We start from the raw sequence: 15,433 nt of genomic DNA, 5'->3' as shown, positions 1-15,433 counted from the left end.
TAGCACTGACGTGTCTCTCGGCGAGGCGCGGCGCTCCAGAGCAGGCCCGGCGGCAGCGGAGCGGCACTCGGAGCGCGGCGGAGCTGGACTGCGACCTGGAGCCGAGCAGCCGCCGCCATGGGGAGTGAGTCCCTCGGGGCAGCACGGGCGCGGGCGGGACCCCGCTCCCCTGGCAGGGAAGCCCGCCCGGCCCCTCGGCCCTGCTCCCCGGGGCGGCGCGGGGCCCCGCAGCCCTGACTCCCCTCTTGTCTCTCCCCCGAAAGTCAAGTTCCTGGAAGTCATCAAGCCCTTCTGTGTCATCCTGCCCGAAATTCAGAAGCCGGAGCGGAAGGTGAGTTGGAGCAAGGCTCGGGGAGGGCGCTGGAGCGGCCCCGGCGCGCCGAGTGGACGCCCCTTCCCCGAGTCCGGTCCGGGCGGCGTGCTTTCCCCCGAGCCGCGCCGGGCTTCGGTTGGAGCGTGCTCTGCGGACGTTCCTCGGGTGGCCCGAACCGGGGGGTTGCGCTGCCCCGCCGAGGACCCTGGCCTGAGTGGAAGGCCTCGAGAGCCTCAGCCTCCGGGTCGAGCTGCTCTCCCTCCGCCCGCTCCAGGGAGCGGGTCGCCGGCTGTCCTCTTTCCTGGAGATGCGCTTTCTGTTCAGCTGCTGCGAGGAACTGAGAGCAGTAATTTTACCGTGTGTAACTGAGTCTGTGCCTTTTCGTGTGCCCTCACTGAACTGAGAATGAGGGCATATTGTGACCTGTGTCTTTACAGCAGGTTCAGTAAAACATGGGAAGATAGGAATGTAGAGCTCTGCCGACTCTTTATCAAGACTTTCTGCACGCGCACAGCTTCAGGCCCAGCAGTGAGAGTTGCCGGTGGAAGCGAAGCCGGTAAACAAGGAAGAGCAGCTTCAGAAGGGTTCTTTCGGAGAATTAGTAGGAATACGTTTCTGTCCTCACCTTCTTTGCGTCTCCTCCACGGATGTGCTGGCTTTGAGGGGCTGATATGCAAAGGGGTGTGTGTGTGTGTGTGTGTGTGTGTGTGTGTGTGTGTCCCCAGAGGGGCTGGTGTGTGTGTGTGTGTGTCCCCAGAGGGGCTGATATGCAAAGGGGTGTGTGTGTGTGTGTGTGTGTGTGTCCCCAGAGGGGCAGCTGGGGGTGTGTGTGTGTGTGTGTCCCTGAGGTGTGATATGCAAAGGGGTGTGTGTGTGTGTGTGTGTGTGTGTGTGTGTGTCCCCAGAGGGGCTGGTGTGTGTGTGTGTGTCCCCAGAGGGGCTGATATGCAAAGGGGTGTGTGTGTGTGTGTGTGTGTGTGTGCGTGCGTGCGCGCGCGTGCGTCTCCCCAGCACAGTAGAAAGGGCCTGGCTCTGGAGGCAGGCTCTCCTGGGATCCACCCTCACACAGCCTCTTCATGTGTGACCTTGGCCTTGTGTGTGACCTTGGCCTTGTGTGTGAGGTGGGAGAGCCGTAGAAATTTGTGCAAGGTACGGCAGTGGCTCCAGAAGGGATTAGCTCTGGAAGACATTGTGTCTGATGGCAGACTTGAAGGGAGAACAGACGTGTCCTTGAAGGAAAGGAAAGGAATCCTGATGGCATGAGTATGGAGTCTGCTAAGGCAGAGAAGACCAGTGGTGGGAGGGTGTTCGGTATTGATAGAACAGAAGAGGTGGGCAGGGAGCCAGACAGATTAGAAAATTGCTTTGGGGTAGGGAAGAGGTTGAGAGAATTCTGCCAAGAGAGTGAACTCCAGACGTAGGGAGGCAAAGCTGGGACCGTTTCTTGATGTTTTGCTGCTGAATTTGGGTGCTTCCAGGAGAGGAGACTTGGTTATTTAAGAATGAGGAGTCCTGTGAAACTTGTCCACCATCTCTCCCCGTAAAGGATCGCCTCTAGCTCGTTATACGACCGGTCAGCCTGGCAGGGTGTTGCTTTCCTTGGCTGCCTCCTGATTCCCTGGTGGGAAGGGGTGCATGGAGCATTCTCAAGAGGAAGAGTTCCGCGGACGCCCCCAGCTGCACGTGGAGCGTCTCAGTGTCCAGTCTCCCCGCCGTGGTGCGGTTGTCCTGTTGAGCCCTGTCCACCGTGGGCAGCGCAGAGGCGCTGTAGCCCTGAGCTGACCGCAGAGCTGTGACCCCGGCTCCATGCTCACTTAGAACAAAGCTTAAAAGGTGTCTTTAAAGAGCACGATTTTGTTCACTTACCACCTTCACTCACAAGGTGTTTCCGTGTTAGGAGTCTCAGTCCACAGAGCAGCGCCTGTGTTCTCTTCAGTCCACAGAGCAGCGCCTGTGTTCTCTTCAGTCCACAGAGCAGCGCCTGTGTTTTCTAAGCCTTTAAAGCCGTTCATTCTTGCTGTGCGGCCTGCAGGTGCTATGAAGACACTTAGGGTTCAGAGCAGAGGGGGCTTGGGCAGGGCGTCTCCCCAGTGATGCTTCTCGGTCACCTGTAAAATGATTCTGAATGGTCACCTATCCTGCTTGCACACCGGAGGAGAGGTGAAAACTCTCGTTGAACAGCCGCCAGCAGTAGTTATGAGTCGGGTGAATATGCAGTTCTCCGTCCTCCTCCGCTGTATGTAACATCGGTCTGCCCTTGATTCATGGAGAATGCTGGAGGATACACAAACACGGCTTGCAGATTAGTTGACTCCAGCACAGCGAGGTTTTGTCCATTGCAAAACCCTCAAGTGAGAAGTGATGCTCCCGTGCCGTGAGGGCGGGTCTGGTTCAGGAGCCCCCTTCTGTTCCAGCGCTTGTTGACTGTGGGTCAGGTCGTACACTGTTCATTGTGGACCGTTAAGAGCGCAGGCTTTGTACTCAGATCCATGACAGCTGTGGGATCCGCGAGTGAAGTCGCTTTGCGGCCCCACGGACTGTAGTCCACCAGGCTCCTCCGTCCATGGGATTTTCCAGGCGAGAGTGCTGGAGTGGGTTGTCATTCCCTTCTCCAGGAGATCTTCCCGACCCAGGGACGGAACCCGGGTCTCCCGCATTGTAGGCAGACGCTTTACCGTCTGAGCCACCGGGGAAGTCCATTTTTCTAAGCTTCAGTTTTCTTGTAAAAGCAAGGGTGCCGTCACGCTGTGTGAAGATTGAATGGGGTGCCGCGTGCGCCGGTCTCTGCATCTGTGCCTTAGGTACAGAAAGCCTTCCCCGGTGGCTCTGTGGCAGAGTCCGCCTGCAACGCAGGAGACGTGGGTTTGACCCCCGGGTCGGGAAGATCCCCTGGAGGAGGAAACGGCGACCTGCTCCAGTATTCTTGGCTGGGAGACTCCATGGCCAGAGGAGCCTGGCGGGCTACATTCCATGGGGCCACACAGCTGGGTGTGGCTGAGCACGCACGCTCGCGTTTGGCGCGTGGCGGGGCGTGTCCGCGGTTGCTCTCCTGTGAGCCGAGCAGGGAGCCTGGGCAGAGCCCACCCTGTCGCTCTGCTTGTGGTGGCGCCTCGCCCGCTGGGCTCACTCTGCTCCGAAGGTGACCTGCCGTCCTGGCCTGCTCTGCCCCGCTGCAGATCCAGTTCAAGGAGAAGGTGCTCTGGACCGCCATCACCCTCTTCATCTTCCTGGTGTGCTGCCAGGTAAGCCGGGCCTGGGGCCGCCGTCCGGGGCCCGGGCGGGGCACGGGGGCCGGAAGCATGTGCCTGGCTCCTCTCTGCTTGCTTCCAGATCCCCCTGTTTGGAATCATGTCTTCAGATTCAGCTGACCCTTTCTACTGGATGAGAGTGATCCTCGCCTCCAACAGAGGTAGGCTGACCCCTGCACCCCACGCTGCGCGGGCTCGACTGGCCGCCTGCAGCTACCCTACAGGCTTGGCTTCAGATGGAGCCCAGAGTGTTAGAGAGTGTTCGCGTGCTGTGCTGAGAACAGCCCTAGTGAGAGCTGGCTTCAGCACCAGGCCCGTCACCCTGCTCAGAACTGGTTTGTATGCGGTGCAAAGCCTGCAACGAGAAGACAAGTCGACGTGGTAGGGGTTTCTAAAACGTGGGAAGACTAGAGTGCCTTTTAAGCAGCTGAAATGATGACATGTCTCTCTCTCTCCTGTTTTGATAACATTCTTTAGAATGTGTAATTTGTTTCCCCGCTGTGTCTTGTCCGTATCTACAGGTTACATGTACGTGTCCAAAGAAATAAATGCACAGACAATGTACTGTATACTCTGAACAGTTACCTGTTTGGGGTGAGGGGGGATTTTGAATGTTTATGCTGATACTGGTTTTGATTAACTCGTTTTAAAAATATGGTTCAAATTAACTTCCAGATCAGCTGGAAGTATAACTTGTTCTAGTGTAATGGAAACAGAGGTTTACTCGAAACTAGATACAGTGGTATGGCCCTCATCTCCAGACGCTGGAAGTTATTCTAACGTCACCCTTTTTTGTTAACTGATGAAGAGACAAACCTGTCTTCTCTGTACAACCAGCGTGAACCTGTCTTCGTGAATTTAAATGTAGTAGTCCATTTAGTGCCATGTGACTTCCTAAACAGAATGAACTGACTTGCCCTCTCACTGCTGATATTTGGGGGCTTCTCTCTGACTTGAATGTTGAGGGCAGACTGAAGTGCGTGGGGCTTCTGCTGGGGCACACAGTCCAGCTGTGTGCGGTCATTTTCTTACCAGCGTCTTGCTTCTCCACACTGACGTCAGCTGTGTTTTGTCCCCCTTCCTAAGGCACGCTGATGGAGCTGGGCATCTCGCCCATTGTCACCTCCGGCCTCATCATGCAGCTCTTGGCTGGTGCCAAGATAATTGAGGTTGGTGACACCCCGAAAGACCGAGCCCTCTTCAACGGAGCCCAAAAGCGTAAGTGGGATTGTAAATGATGTTCAGATGTCTGTAGTTGAGACTTTGAATTTGCTGCAAAGTTTGGGTCATCAACAATTGGCTTGGGGCTTTTGGGGGGGCGGGGCTGGCTGTCTTTGCAGGAGTGGGGGCATCGTTGCTGTAATCCCCTCGGCCCTCCAGCTCTGTGTGGCCTGTGTCAGCAAGAGGGCCCTTGGGAGGGGCTGGAGCAGGCAGAGGAAGGGCGACACTGCCCGAGGCTGGAGGGCCCGCCCTCCACCATCGCCCTGTCCTTCCCACTTAGAAGCAGAGCCATGGTAAGGATTCATTTGAATATTGTGTGTGAAAAACCAGTGAGTGCCTAGCCAGTGGTAGTACCTGGCAGGGTGGTATTTCTCCTTGTGGGAGTTTAAGAGGATTCACTTTAGAGGAGTGATGGTCCTCTCTGCTTAGCTCTGCTGTGTGCCAGCTGTGTGACTCTGGGCAGTTAGATGCAGCTCATGTCCCAGTTTCTTCACCTGTAAAAATGGGGAGAATGGCATTTTCCCAGTAATAGATCATAAGCGTCACTCGAACAATGACCAGTCATCACAGGTAACCAAGTTAAGCCTGACTGTGGATTGACAGGTACTAATCAGGAAACAGTAATTACACTTTCCTGCCCGGCCGTGTTTCCTTCCACACCAGCGTGTTTTAAGATCTTAAGTTAGTAGGTTAAAGAGCTGAGCACAAACGATTAATCTAGTTGACGCTTGTCAGTTTCAGACACAAACCAGGATTTCAGAATATACATGTGCGTTATTTTTCAAAACTATAGATCAGCTGTTTTCTCTTTGGTCTTGGACTTTATAAAAACATTTTTTCTGCTCTTTTTTCTGCCTTAAGAATTTGGTCTTATTGAGCACTTTTAAAAAGTCAGAGAGGGACTGTGTACCACAGGCACTTTGGAGTAGAATGTATATATTTTGGCGGGGGTGGCAAACTGAGCCGAAAAGCTGGAGTTGAATCCCAGTCCCATACTGTAAGATCCATGCAGCACCGTGGAATCCAGCAAAAACGTGTGGATTCCGTTGTACATCCCGGTGGAATGAAGTGAATGATACAGGACACAAGACTGTCCGTAAAAAGGAAAGTCTCCTTTCGGAGAGCTCCGGGAGAGCTGTGCGGCAGGGGAGCGGGCCGAGTAGGTTGGCGGCATGATGGGTTTTTCCTTAAATAATGCATTAAATACGAACTGGGAAGGCTCGCCTGATGGCTGAGTCTGTGTTCGGTTCCCTGAAGCACGAGCCTGTCTGGTGACCTGGGCGAGTGCTCCTGGAACCTGGGCCCCAGATGATGACTGCAGTGTGGTGTGCAGGTTGGGGACGTCCCTGAGTTGCGTTCGCGTCTGTCCTAAGAAGCTGGGTGGTGATGCTTCAGGCCTTTCCCCCTGCCTGTCACTGAAAGGAGATGCGTCGAGCAGGAGGTGGAACTAGGAGCGCCCACGAGCTCTGTCCCGAGCTTGAGTCACTGAGCGTTGCTCTCGCTTTGTCCGTGTGGCCGAGCTCCCTGGGGGCAGGGTCTGTGGGCCTCACCTTTGTCCTCCTGGCGTGGAGCTGGCGTCTGGTCGCCGTGTCCTCCAGGACGGTGTGCTCGCCCCAGGCATGCAGCTCTCTTCTCGTCCACAGTGTTCGGCATGACCATCACCATCGGGCAGTCCATCGTGTACGTGATGACGGGGATGTATGGGGACCCGTCCGAGATGGGCGCCGGAGTCTGCCTGCTCATCACCATACAGGTAGCGCTGGGCTGGCCCCGCGGCCGAGGCTCCCTCATGCCCGCCCCCGCCAGACAGCAGAGCTGAGGCAGGCTGAGAGAAGCTTCCTGAGATGAGCCCGGGCCCTGTGCTCCCTTCTGAGTTCACAGAGGAGCCCCCAGCGGCGGGCGTGCCCTCTGCATTCAGGGGCTCCCATGGAGAAGCCAGCTCCCAAGGAGGGGCAGAACCAGGCTGTGGGGAGCACTCAGGCAGTCTCTTTAGGTTTCTGTACCTTTTTATTTCTTAATACCGACAGCTCTTTGTGGCTGGCCTGATTGTTCTGCTTCTGGACGAGCTGCTGCAGAAGGGGTACGGCTTGGGCTCTGGGATCTCCCTGTTCATCGCCACGAACATCTGTGAGACCATCGTGTGGAAGGCGTTCAGCCCCACCACCGTCAACACCGGCCGAGGTGAGGCCCCGCGCCCATTTCAGGGGAGAGGCGCCCCGTGGACGGGGTTCAGTGAACAGCACGCGTGCCCCTGTTTCAGGGGAGAGGCACCCTGTGGGTGGGGTTCGGTGAACAGCAGGTGCGCGCCCCCGTTTCAAGGAAGAAGGTCGGTCTTAGGTGCATCACTTCTGATTGGTCTGCGCGTGTGTCTGTGAAGGTTCTGAAGACACGGGTTTCTGCTGACCCTGAAGTGTCCGTGGCATGGTTCTCCTGGAGAGCACGCTGCAAACACTGGCCCCTTCGGGACAGCCAGCCCCACCTCGCTTAGCACAGCCTGGCCATCACTGCCCAGGCGGGGCAGCTCTCCCAGCAGGCCTTCCCCGGTGGACACCCAGTTGCTTCCAGCCTCTGCAAGGGGCAGCTTTGTAAAAGAGGCAGGGATGTGGGCGCTCGCAAGCTGAGCTCAGATCCTGGCCACGCCGTTGGCTGCCAGGATTAAATGACAAATAACAGGAGCTTACGGGGCCTAGGCTCACAGCAGGTGCATGATGAATGTAAGGCTACCGAGGGTGTGTTCAAGAAAAAGTTCTGAACGTTCAGGGAAGTGTGACTTGCTAGGAAAGGTTTCTTCGTCACTAAATGCGTTATTCACTCAGGAGAGGCCCAGGAGAAGCAAATGTTTGTACACATTTGACTTTTCTTTCAAGTAAGTGCCGGAGACGACCCCTGGCCTCCAGAATCCACGTGACCTTGTCGTTAGACTGAAATAGGTCCCCACGCCAGTGGAGGCCGCTCGTGCTCTTCCCCTTGAGCCGCTGGTGGGCGTGCTCTGTTCCTTGGCGCTCTTCCTGGCTGTGCTGCTGGCCTGCCCCCGCGGACGCTTGGGGGGGCCTGAGTGCCAACAGCAACCAGCCGTGAGTGGGCACATGCGTCGTCCCCCTGGCTTGGCTTTGGGGTGAGGAGCAAAGCGCCTGAACCTGTCTTGTCTGGACAGCTTGAACACAGCTGGGTGCTGTGCTGCCAGGGAGCCCCCAGGGGTGTGGGGTGGGCAGCTCTGAGCCCCTCAGGCAGGACCCCTTAAACCGGAGCTCCACAGACATAGCCGTTCAGACACTGAAAGTGTTAGTCACTCAGTCATGTCTGCCTCTTTGCAACCCCATGGACTGTAGCCCACCAGGCTCCTCTGCCCATGGAATTCGCCAGGCAAGAATCCTGGAGCAGGCTGCCACTTCTGGATGGCACTTTCTCGACCCAGGGATGGAACCCTTGTCTGCCGCGTTGCAGGCTGACTCTTTGCTGGCAGAGCCACCAGGGAAACCTGGTGCCCCACACGCCTGATGTCCCTTGACTCTCACGCCGCAGAAGTGAGATCAGTTAATTCACACGGAAGGCCAGCCCCCTGCAGGGGGGTCTGCAGAACAGAGACGAGGGCTGAGAGGCCCCGCTGTGGTTCCCAGAGCAGCGCCGTGTGCCCCGGAGCCGGCCCCGTTCTCGGTTCCGGCCTCCAGGCTGCTCAGGGCCGCCCTGAGCCCCCTCTGCCTTCGCCCGTGACAGGCATGGAGTTTGAGGGCGCCATCATCGCGCTCTTCCACCTGCTGGCCACGCGCACCGACAAAGTCCGAGCCCTGCGGGAGGCCTTCTACCGCCAGAACCTCCCCAACCTCATGAACCTCATCGCCACCATCTTCGTCTTCGCGGTGGTCATCTATTTCCAGGTGGGTTCAGAGCCAGCCCTGGGGAGGCAGGAGGGTCTGCATTTCCCGTGCCCACACCCCAGGGGTGGCGTGAACCATCGCATCGCAGTGAAATGCGCAGCTGGCATCTGACGGAGGGCGCTCCGTGGACTTACGGGAACCTGCCTGAACTGACAGGCTGAGGCAGAGCTGACGTTTCACGGTCTTAATTCAAGAGAAGTGAGAGTCGGCGCAGTCTGAGCCCTTGCTGCCGCCCATCCAGGCTTGAGGGTGGCTGTAGGCACAGTTGCCTGTCCTCACGAGAGTGGTCCACGCTTTCGCTGTGAGTCTGCGCGACTCTGGACAGGAGACTCGGCTGCCTGTTGCTCTGCCGTAGTCGGTCAGCCGCGCTGTCCTGATACACGCGTGCTGGGGGCTGAGCACGGCTGCTCCGTTAGGTGATGTGGTTAATGACAAGCTGGCTCCTCAGGGTCTTGGGGTTTGATTGTTGAGGTTTTATTTTAAATATTCTGAGCTCTGTTCTAGGCGCTGGGAGATTGTTTTTTTAAAAAAAAAACACGCAAAGGAAACCTTTTTTGTATTTTCGAAGGGTTTAAGAGGGACAGGTTGTGTTCATAGGAAAGTAGAGAAGCTTAGCTTCTCTGCAGTGAGTGAGAGCATCCGAGAAGGCCGTGTGGGCGTGGGGCTCGTCCGGGGCTGCCGTGGGAGCAGGGAGGCCGCTGGCCACCCGCTGATAGCACTCCGTGCGTCCCACGGTGGTGCGCCTCTAATGCAGTGGACTTTGTTTTCTGACAGAAACGCTGCTGTGCTTGGGTGCATTTTAAGCAGCTTTTCTGGGCTCTTCTGTCCGTTTGCTCCTGAGCGTGGGGCGGGGAGGGGCCGTGGAGGCCCGGGTCTGAGCCCTGCGCGAGGCCCGAGCGCGCGGTGGGAACCCCGCCTCTGCTTGGCTCCTCAGGGCTTCCGCGTCGACCTGCCCATCAAGTCGGCGCGCTACCGGGGCCAGTACAACACCTACCCCATCAAGCTCTTCTACACGTCCAACATCCCCATCATCCTGCAGTCCGCCCTCGTCTCCAACCTGTACGTCATCTCCCAGATGCTGTCTGCCCGCTTCAGCGGCAACCTGCTGGTCAGCCTGCTGGGCACCTGGTCTGTAAGTGCGGCCGCCCCGGGAGCCCGTGCGGGGCCGGGCGCCGGGTGCGAGGCTCCGGCTGGGCCGTGCTGGCGCCCGTGTGCCTCGCTCACGGCCAGTGCCATTTACCCTGAGATGCTCTCTGGTCGTGCCTGGCACAGGTTCAGTGACGTTTCTTAGGGGTGGGACAGCTGCCCCGAGGGGCCCCTGCTCGGAACTGTTTCTGTGCTGAGGTGGGGTGACGAGCGGCGCTCACCACTCCCTGAAATCCCCCCAGGACACCTCCTCCGGCGGGCCGGCGCGGGCCTACCCCGTGGGGGGCCTCTGCTACTACCTGTCCCCGCCCGAGTCGTTCGGCTCTGTCTTGGAAGACCCCGTCCACGCCGTGGCGTACGTTGTGTTCATGCTGGGCTCCTGTGCCTTCTTCTCCAAGACGTGGATCGAGGTCTCAGGCTCCTCCGCCAAGGACGTGAGTGACAGTTGCAGTCTCTGGGAGGTGTTGACACAGAACCAGCGTCCTCGCCCGCGGCTGGAGCGAGGGGGCTCGGCTTGGCCCTCCTCCTGGGATGGGCCTCTGAACACACACAGCAGTTAGTCCTTGCTAGGGCCAGTTCCAAAGCGTTAGCGACCGTGGCCAGACCCCGGGTGGATGAACCCGTGCTCGTCTGGGAAGCAGCAGGCAGGGTGAGCTAGGCTTTCCGTTCCGCCTCCTGGGCGGCGGCTGCACAGCGCATGCGGGTGCTGCGGGCGCCTGCGTCTCGTGGCGTGCCGAGTGTCTGCCTGGGTTTGGACTCGCCCTCCTGGGTGGGCCCTGGGCTCGGACTCACGCCCTCCCGGGTGGGCGTCACACAGGTTGCAAAGCAGCTGAAGGAGCAGCAGATGGTGATGAGGGGCCACCGAGAGACGTCCATGGTCCACGAGCTCAACCGGTGAGTGCCGGCGCTGAGGCTGCCGGAGTCCGGGGGGTCAACTCAGTGCCTCAGCCCCTCCCCGCAGAGGGGCAGCCCAGGCGGGGAGACTGGGGCTTGTGGTGGACGCTGCGGTGAGGGTGCTGACCGAGAGGGCGGGTTCTGTGGGGCACTCCAGGAGGAGCATGGGGGGTCGGGCGTCTCGGGGGCGTCCAAGTGCAGGTGAGGTCAGAGGCCGGTGGAGGCCACTATGAGGGGCCAGTGTGTGGAAGGCCCGTGCTGGAGGCCGCAACCCCCGGGCAGGGCGAGGGGGCTGCACTCAGAGGTGGGAGGGTGGGGAGGCTGCGGCAGTCTGCAGGCCTCTCCCCTCATGGTGGGGCTGCCCCGTGGGCAGCAGGGTGGGCCATAGTGAGCGCCTTAGACCCTTAAGCCACCTCATTTCAGCTCACTCTCCCTCCGCACATGAAGGGACGCACGCACGAGTGTGACTGGCTTCCTGTAGAGCTGATTCCAGGGTCGAGGTCCGCAGTCAGGGCCAGGTCCGTCTCGGGGACCGCAGCTCGCCTGCCTCAGCCACAGGAAGTCAGTGTGGCAAATGCCGGGTCATTTCGTGCTGCGGTTCATGGGATCGCAGAGAGTCGGACACGACTGAGCGACTGAACTGAACTGAACAGAGGGGGCGGGCCGTTTCGTTCGTCCTTTAAGAGTTTTAGGTTTATAGTGCTGTTCAGAAGAAATACAACGAAAAGTCACGAGGAGACATTTTACGTTCCTGTCTTCAAAAGCTTTTGTGACGTTTCCAACGTCTCAGTTTGGACTGGTCCTGTTTGAGTAGCTGTCAGTGACTTGTGTGCAAACTTATAGACAGCAAGCCCTAGTCTAGACCGTTAGGCTGCCTGAGCAGACGAGACCCGACGGGGCCGTGGAGTGGTCCTGAGGGGTCGGGGTCCGCAGGCAGGGGTGAGCGGGTTGCTGCACAGCTGCTCGCAGCCCGGGTCAGGCCCGAGGACTCCGGGCGGCCTGTGGCTGACGGTGCCCCTCCCCAGGTACATCCCCACGGCCGCGGCCTTCGGCGGGCTGTGCATCGGCGCCCTCTCGGTTCTGGCTGACTTCTTGGGCGCCATCGGGTCCGGCACCGGGATCCTGCTGGCCGTCACCATCATCTACCAGTACTTCGAGATCTTTGTGAAGGAGCAGAGCGAGGTCGGCAGCATGGGGGCCCTGCTGTTCTGAGCTGTGGCTCCCGGACCTGGCAGAGGCGGCGTGCCCCCCCACGGCCGAGGGGACGGGGCAGCCGCGCTGCAGGAGCTCGTCTCAGGCGCTGCTGAGGCGCAAGGACTTCGGTTCAGTCGTGTGTTTGAGTTTCATATTCTTTTCATTCCACTTTGTAAAATGCTAGAAATTTTCCAGTTTAAAATTCTGCTTTTTGCTCTGGCATTGGCGGCGGAGCTGTAGCAGTGGGGTCTTGGTCAGCTCACCGCCAGCGGCCCCGGTGTCCACGGCACTCCTGCGTTAGCCTTCGCACCTTCTCAGTGTTGCTGGCGGCCGCAGCAGTCTCGGCTGCCCCGCTCGAAGGGAGCATCTCATTGGTTAGAAGCACAAATATTGTTGAAACGTCTCTGTCTCGGGGCAGGAGGGCGGGCCCCCGGCAATAGGCTTTTCTGGTGCCTGACGGCGGCTCACCGGCGCGTGCCCGTCACAGTCCGGCCGGAACATCTGGTTTAAAACGGTTTCTCTGGAAGACAATCATTTTCCCTTTTGAAATTAGCTCTTTAGGACACAGTTTCTTCTAAACTAGAGCGGAATTTCCAGAAGACCCTTCTGGCCCGTCTGTGCGTCTTTCTGTTGGCTGACCTGGTGTCCTCACTGGTGCAGCCGGGCTGTGAGCCACAGCTCTGCAGCCGCACCGGGCTGAGCTCGGTCCGTTGTGCGGAGGACCCTGGGCTGCCAGCGGTCCAGTTGCCCTGGGCATCACTGAACTTGCCCTCCGTGCTGCCCGGGGTGCTGCGTCCCCGCCAACCGCCCCTCAAGAGGGCAAGAGCTGTGGCCGGCCCCACACACTACCTTCCAGGCTGAAGACTTCCCATTTGTATTTTTTTAGAACATTTTTACTGTACTTAGGACCAAACACAAGTGAAGTAAATGACGGGATGCCTCTGATCTCCACTGTCACCAGAACCGCCCAGCAGATCCACGGTGACATCACATCACCGTCAGACATTGGTTTTTTGCTAAGTTTCGCCCATGTTTGATATAAAAAGACAATTATGTCTGAAACAAATTCTGTTTGCAATAATAGGTGACCTAGGTCTTAGGAATTACCACCTTCTCAAAGGCCTTCAGGGAAGCCCCTCTTGGGGACCAGCAGAGTTAGCTGCTGCAGCCTCAGGGGTGCTCCCTGGAGGGAGCCCCCTGGGTGCGTGCTGCCCCTTGGAGACCAGACCCCACCAGCAGCAGGCACAGACCTGGTAGAGGCGGCAAGTTTGGCGCCCATCCGAGTCCAAGGGGCTCTGAGACTCACTGGCTGTGCTGCCCAGGGAACAGACCAACCGAGGGACGAGGGGACTTGCCCATCCCCCCTCGGCCAGGGCACCCACCACACCACACGCGGCCTTGTCCGACCCAGTCCCACGGGGAGATCTGACGCCCACAGCCTCTGACCATGCACGGCTCGGGCGCCTGACCCGCAGTCACTGGTCATGGAGGCGGGCTGACCCCGACTTCCAGGGGACTGTCACTGTGGACGCCCAAGCGGCATAACTGAGATAAGGTGAATGAGACAAATAAAGCCAACTTTTTACAAGCTGCCTGGTGGTGGTCTCTTGGTTTTCAGTTCTGTTGCCGAAGCCAGTGAGGAAGGCGTGGCCTTGTCTGCCTTTGGGGGCACAGGGCGGGTGTGAGACGTGAGTCCTCGTGCACGGAGTGCCCAGGGCTCCCCCTCGGGAACCTGGAAAGCTTCGTTGTCCAGGTGTGCCGCGCACGTGCGGGCCCCTCCGGCCCCTCCAGGAACGGGCGGTGGGCCGACGGCAGCTTCCAGCACTTCGAGTCCAGGCCTTGGCTGCAGCGCGTGTCCTTCCCCACCTGGTGGCTGACAGACTGTCCCCTCGGCGGTCTCCACCCTGGACCCCCAGCACTGGAGGCAGCGGTGCCAGGTTCGATGGCTGCTTTCTGGGACGTGCTGTGCAGAAGAGTGTCCAGCAGTTTCCATCGAGCTGAACGGTAGGCATTTCCACAGTGACGTGAGCCTGTGTTGTGAGCTGTTGCTCTCGTCCAGACAAGGCCACCCCCCAGGCCTTCCACGCCCACCTCCTCAGGGGCCCCCAACGACATGTGGACAGGGCCTTCCTCCTGAGCTGTCCACATGGAGCCCTGGCGCTCATCTCATCCAGGAAACATCTCGGGGGGGTGTGCCAGCAAGGCAGGTTGGACCCTGGAACCCTGGGAGGGACGGGTGCTCGGGCCGGGCCTCCAGAAACCGGCACTGAAGCATGAGAGGTGGGGTGCCCGTCACAGCCCCCAGGAGCTCTGTCAGAGGCGCTCTGCACCGGCGGAGCGCGGCAGCCCTCCCCGCCTGGCAGTTGGGCTCTGCCTGCCTGTGGCAGGACGGAGCCCTGGAGCCCCCTGCCGTCACTCCCCACTAGAGGCCTTTCCTGGAGGGTGGGCTCTTCCCACTCCACCGGAGAAGAAACGCCCCGGGAAGCTCCTGCAGGTGCCTCTGCTGGAGGCCTCTGCGGGGCAAGGAGAGGGGCCTGGGCACGGCCGCCACCTCTCCATGTGGGAGCCTCCTGGGGCCTGTCCAGCTGCCCTGCCCCAGGCCCACCGCTGCCCTCCACCCCTACCCTCCACCCCTGCCTGCCCCACACCCTCCCCGGCCTGCTCTCCTGAAGGCCTTCCCTGGGCCAGCTCCCCAGCAGCCTCAGGAAGCTCTTGCAGGGGAAATGGGTGGGCATGTGTTCCTGTCCAAGGGCCAGCAGGAGGCTCTGCACTGACCTCAACACCGGCTAGTGCCGGGTTCCAGACAGTCTCATGGGGTCCCTTGGGCTGTGCCCCCCAACTCCCCTGCCCCGAAATAGACCCGGGGCACGGGGGGTGGGCATCGCACTGCCCTGAGCGGTATCTATGTGAACATGGCTAAGAACGAAAAAGGGGCAAAGGAGTGGAGGTGAAAAACCTCCTAATAAAAATGCTAGAAAGCAGAGGGTGGCTGAGGGCAGGAGGCAGGGGAGACTTTTTGAATTTAGGCCGGGTTCAGTAAGGTTCCCTGATGCTCTTGCCCCGTGGGCGTTTGCCGCACGCTGCTCCCCTGCCCCTCCACGGGCTTGGCCACCCCGGCCGCGGCGGGGCAGGGCGGCGGCGGGGCGCGCGGGCGCCGCGTGGGGCGCCGCGTGGGGCGCCGTGGCCTCGCAGAGGCGGGCGCGGGGCCGGCGGCCGCCGAGACTCCGGAAGCGGGCAGGACGGCCCGGTGCGCGCCGGCTGCTGCGCGCGCGCGTCACCCCCCGGGGAAGCCCTCCTCGGCGGCCCCGCGGCACCGGCCCGCGCCCCTCCGGGCCGTACGCCCTCGCGCACGGGGCCAGGGCGGAATGCGGGCGATCCGGCCAGACCCCAGGTTTCCAGACGCCGGGCCGTGGGGAGAGGCTGGCGGCCCGCGGGCGGAGGCCGAACGGCGGTCCCCGCGCCCAGCGCTCGCGCAGGGCGGCGCACGCGTGTCCCGGGGGCGCCGGCCCCGCACCGCCGCGTCCCCATTAATCACGCGGCGA

At 59.9% G+C, this 15,433-nt stretch overlaps 1 protein-coding gene across 1 annotated transcript; it reads left to right on the top strand.

Moving 5' to 3' along the window:
• Window position 1: 1 nt before the first annotated feature.
• On the top strand, window positions 2–13,479 carry SEC61A1 (SEC61 translocon subunit alpha 1). Its single transcript, XM_015102503.3, has 12 exons — window positions 2–124; window positions 264–331; window positions 3,490–3,555; window positions 3,644–3,722; window positions 4,648–4,779; window positions 6,426–6,535; window positions 6,810–6,963; window positions 8,497–8,657; window positions 9,592–9,789; window positions 10,046–10,237; window positions 10,621–10,697; window positions 11,723–13,479. Exons 1-12 carry the CDS (start codon window positions 118–120, stop codon window positions 11,907–11,909), a joined length of 1,431 nt encoding a protein of 476 aa, XP_014957989.2. The 5' UTR covers window positions 2–117; the 3' UTR covers window positions 11,910–13,479.
• Window positions 13,480–15,433: the final 1,954 nt, after the last annotated feature.

This window comes from Ovis aries, chromosome 19 (genome assembly GCF_016772045.2).
Source record: "Ovis aries strain OAR_USU_Benz2616 breed Rambouillet chromosome 19, ARS-UI_Ramb_v3.0, whole genome shotgun sequence".
Taxonomy (NCBI): domain Eukaryota; kingdom Metazoa; phylum Chordata; class Mammalia; order Artiodactyla; family Bovidae; genus Ovis; species Ovis aries.
The sequence above is the reverse complement of the archived record's forward strand: the minus strand, read 5'-3'. Positions and strand labels throughout refer to the sequence as shown.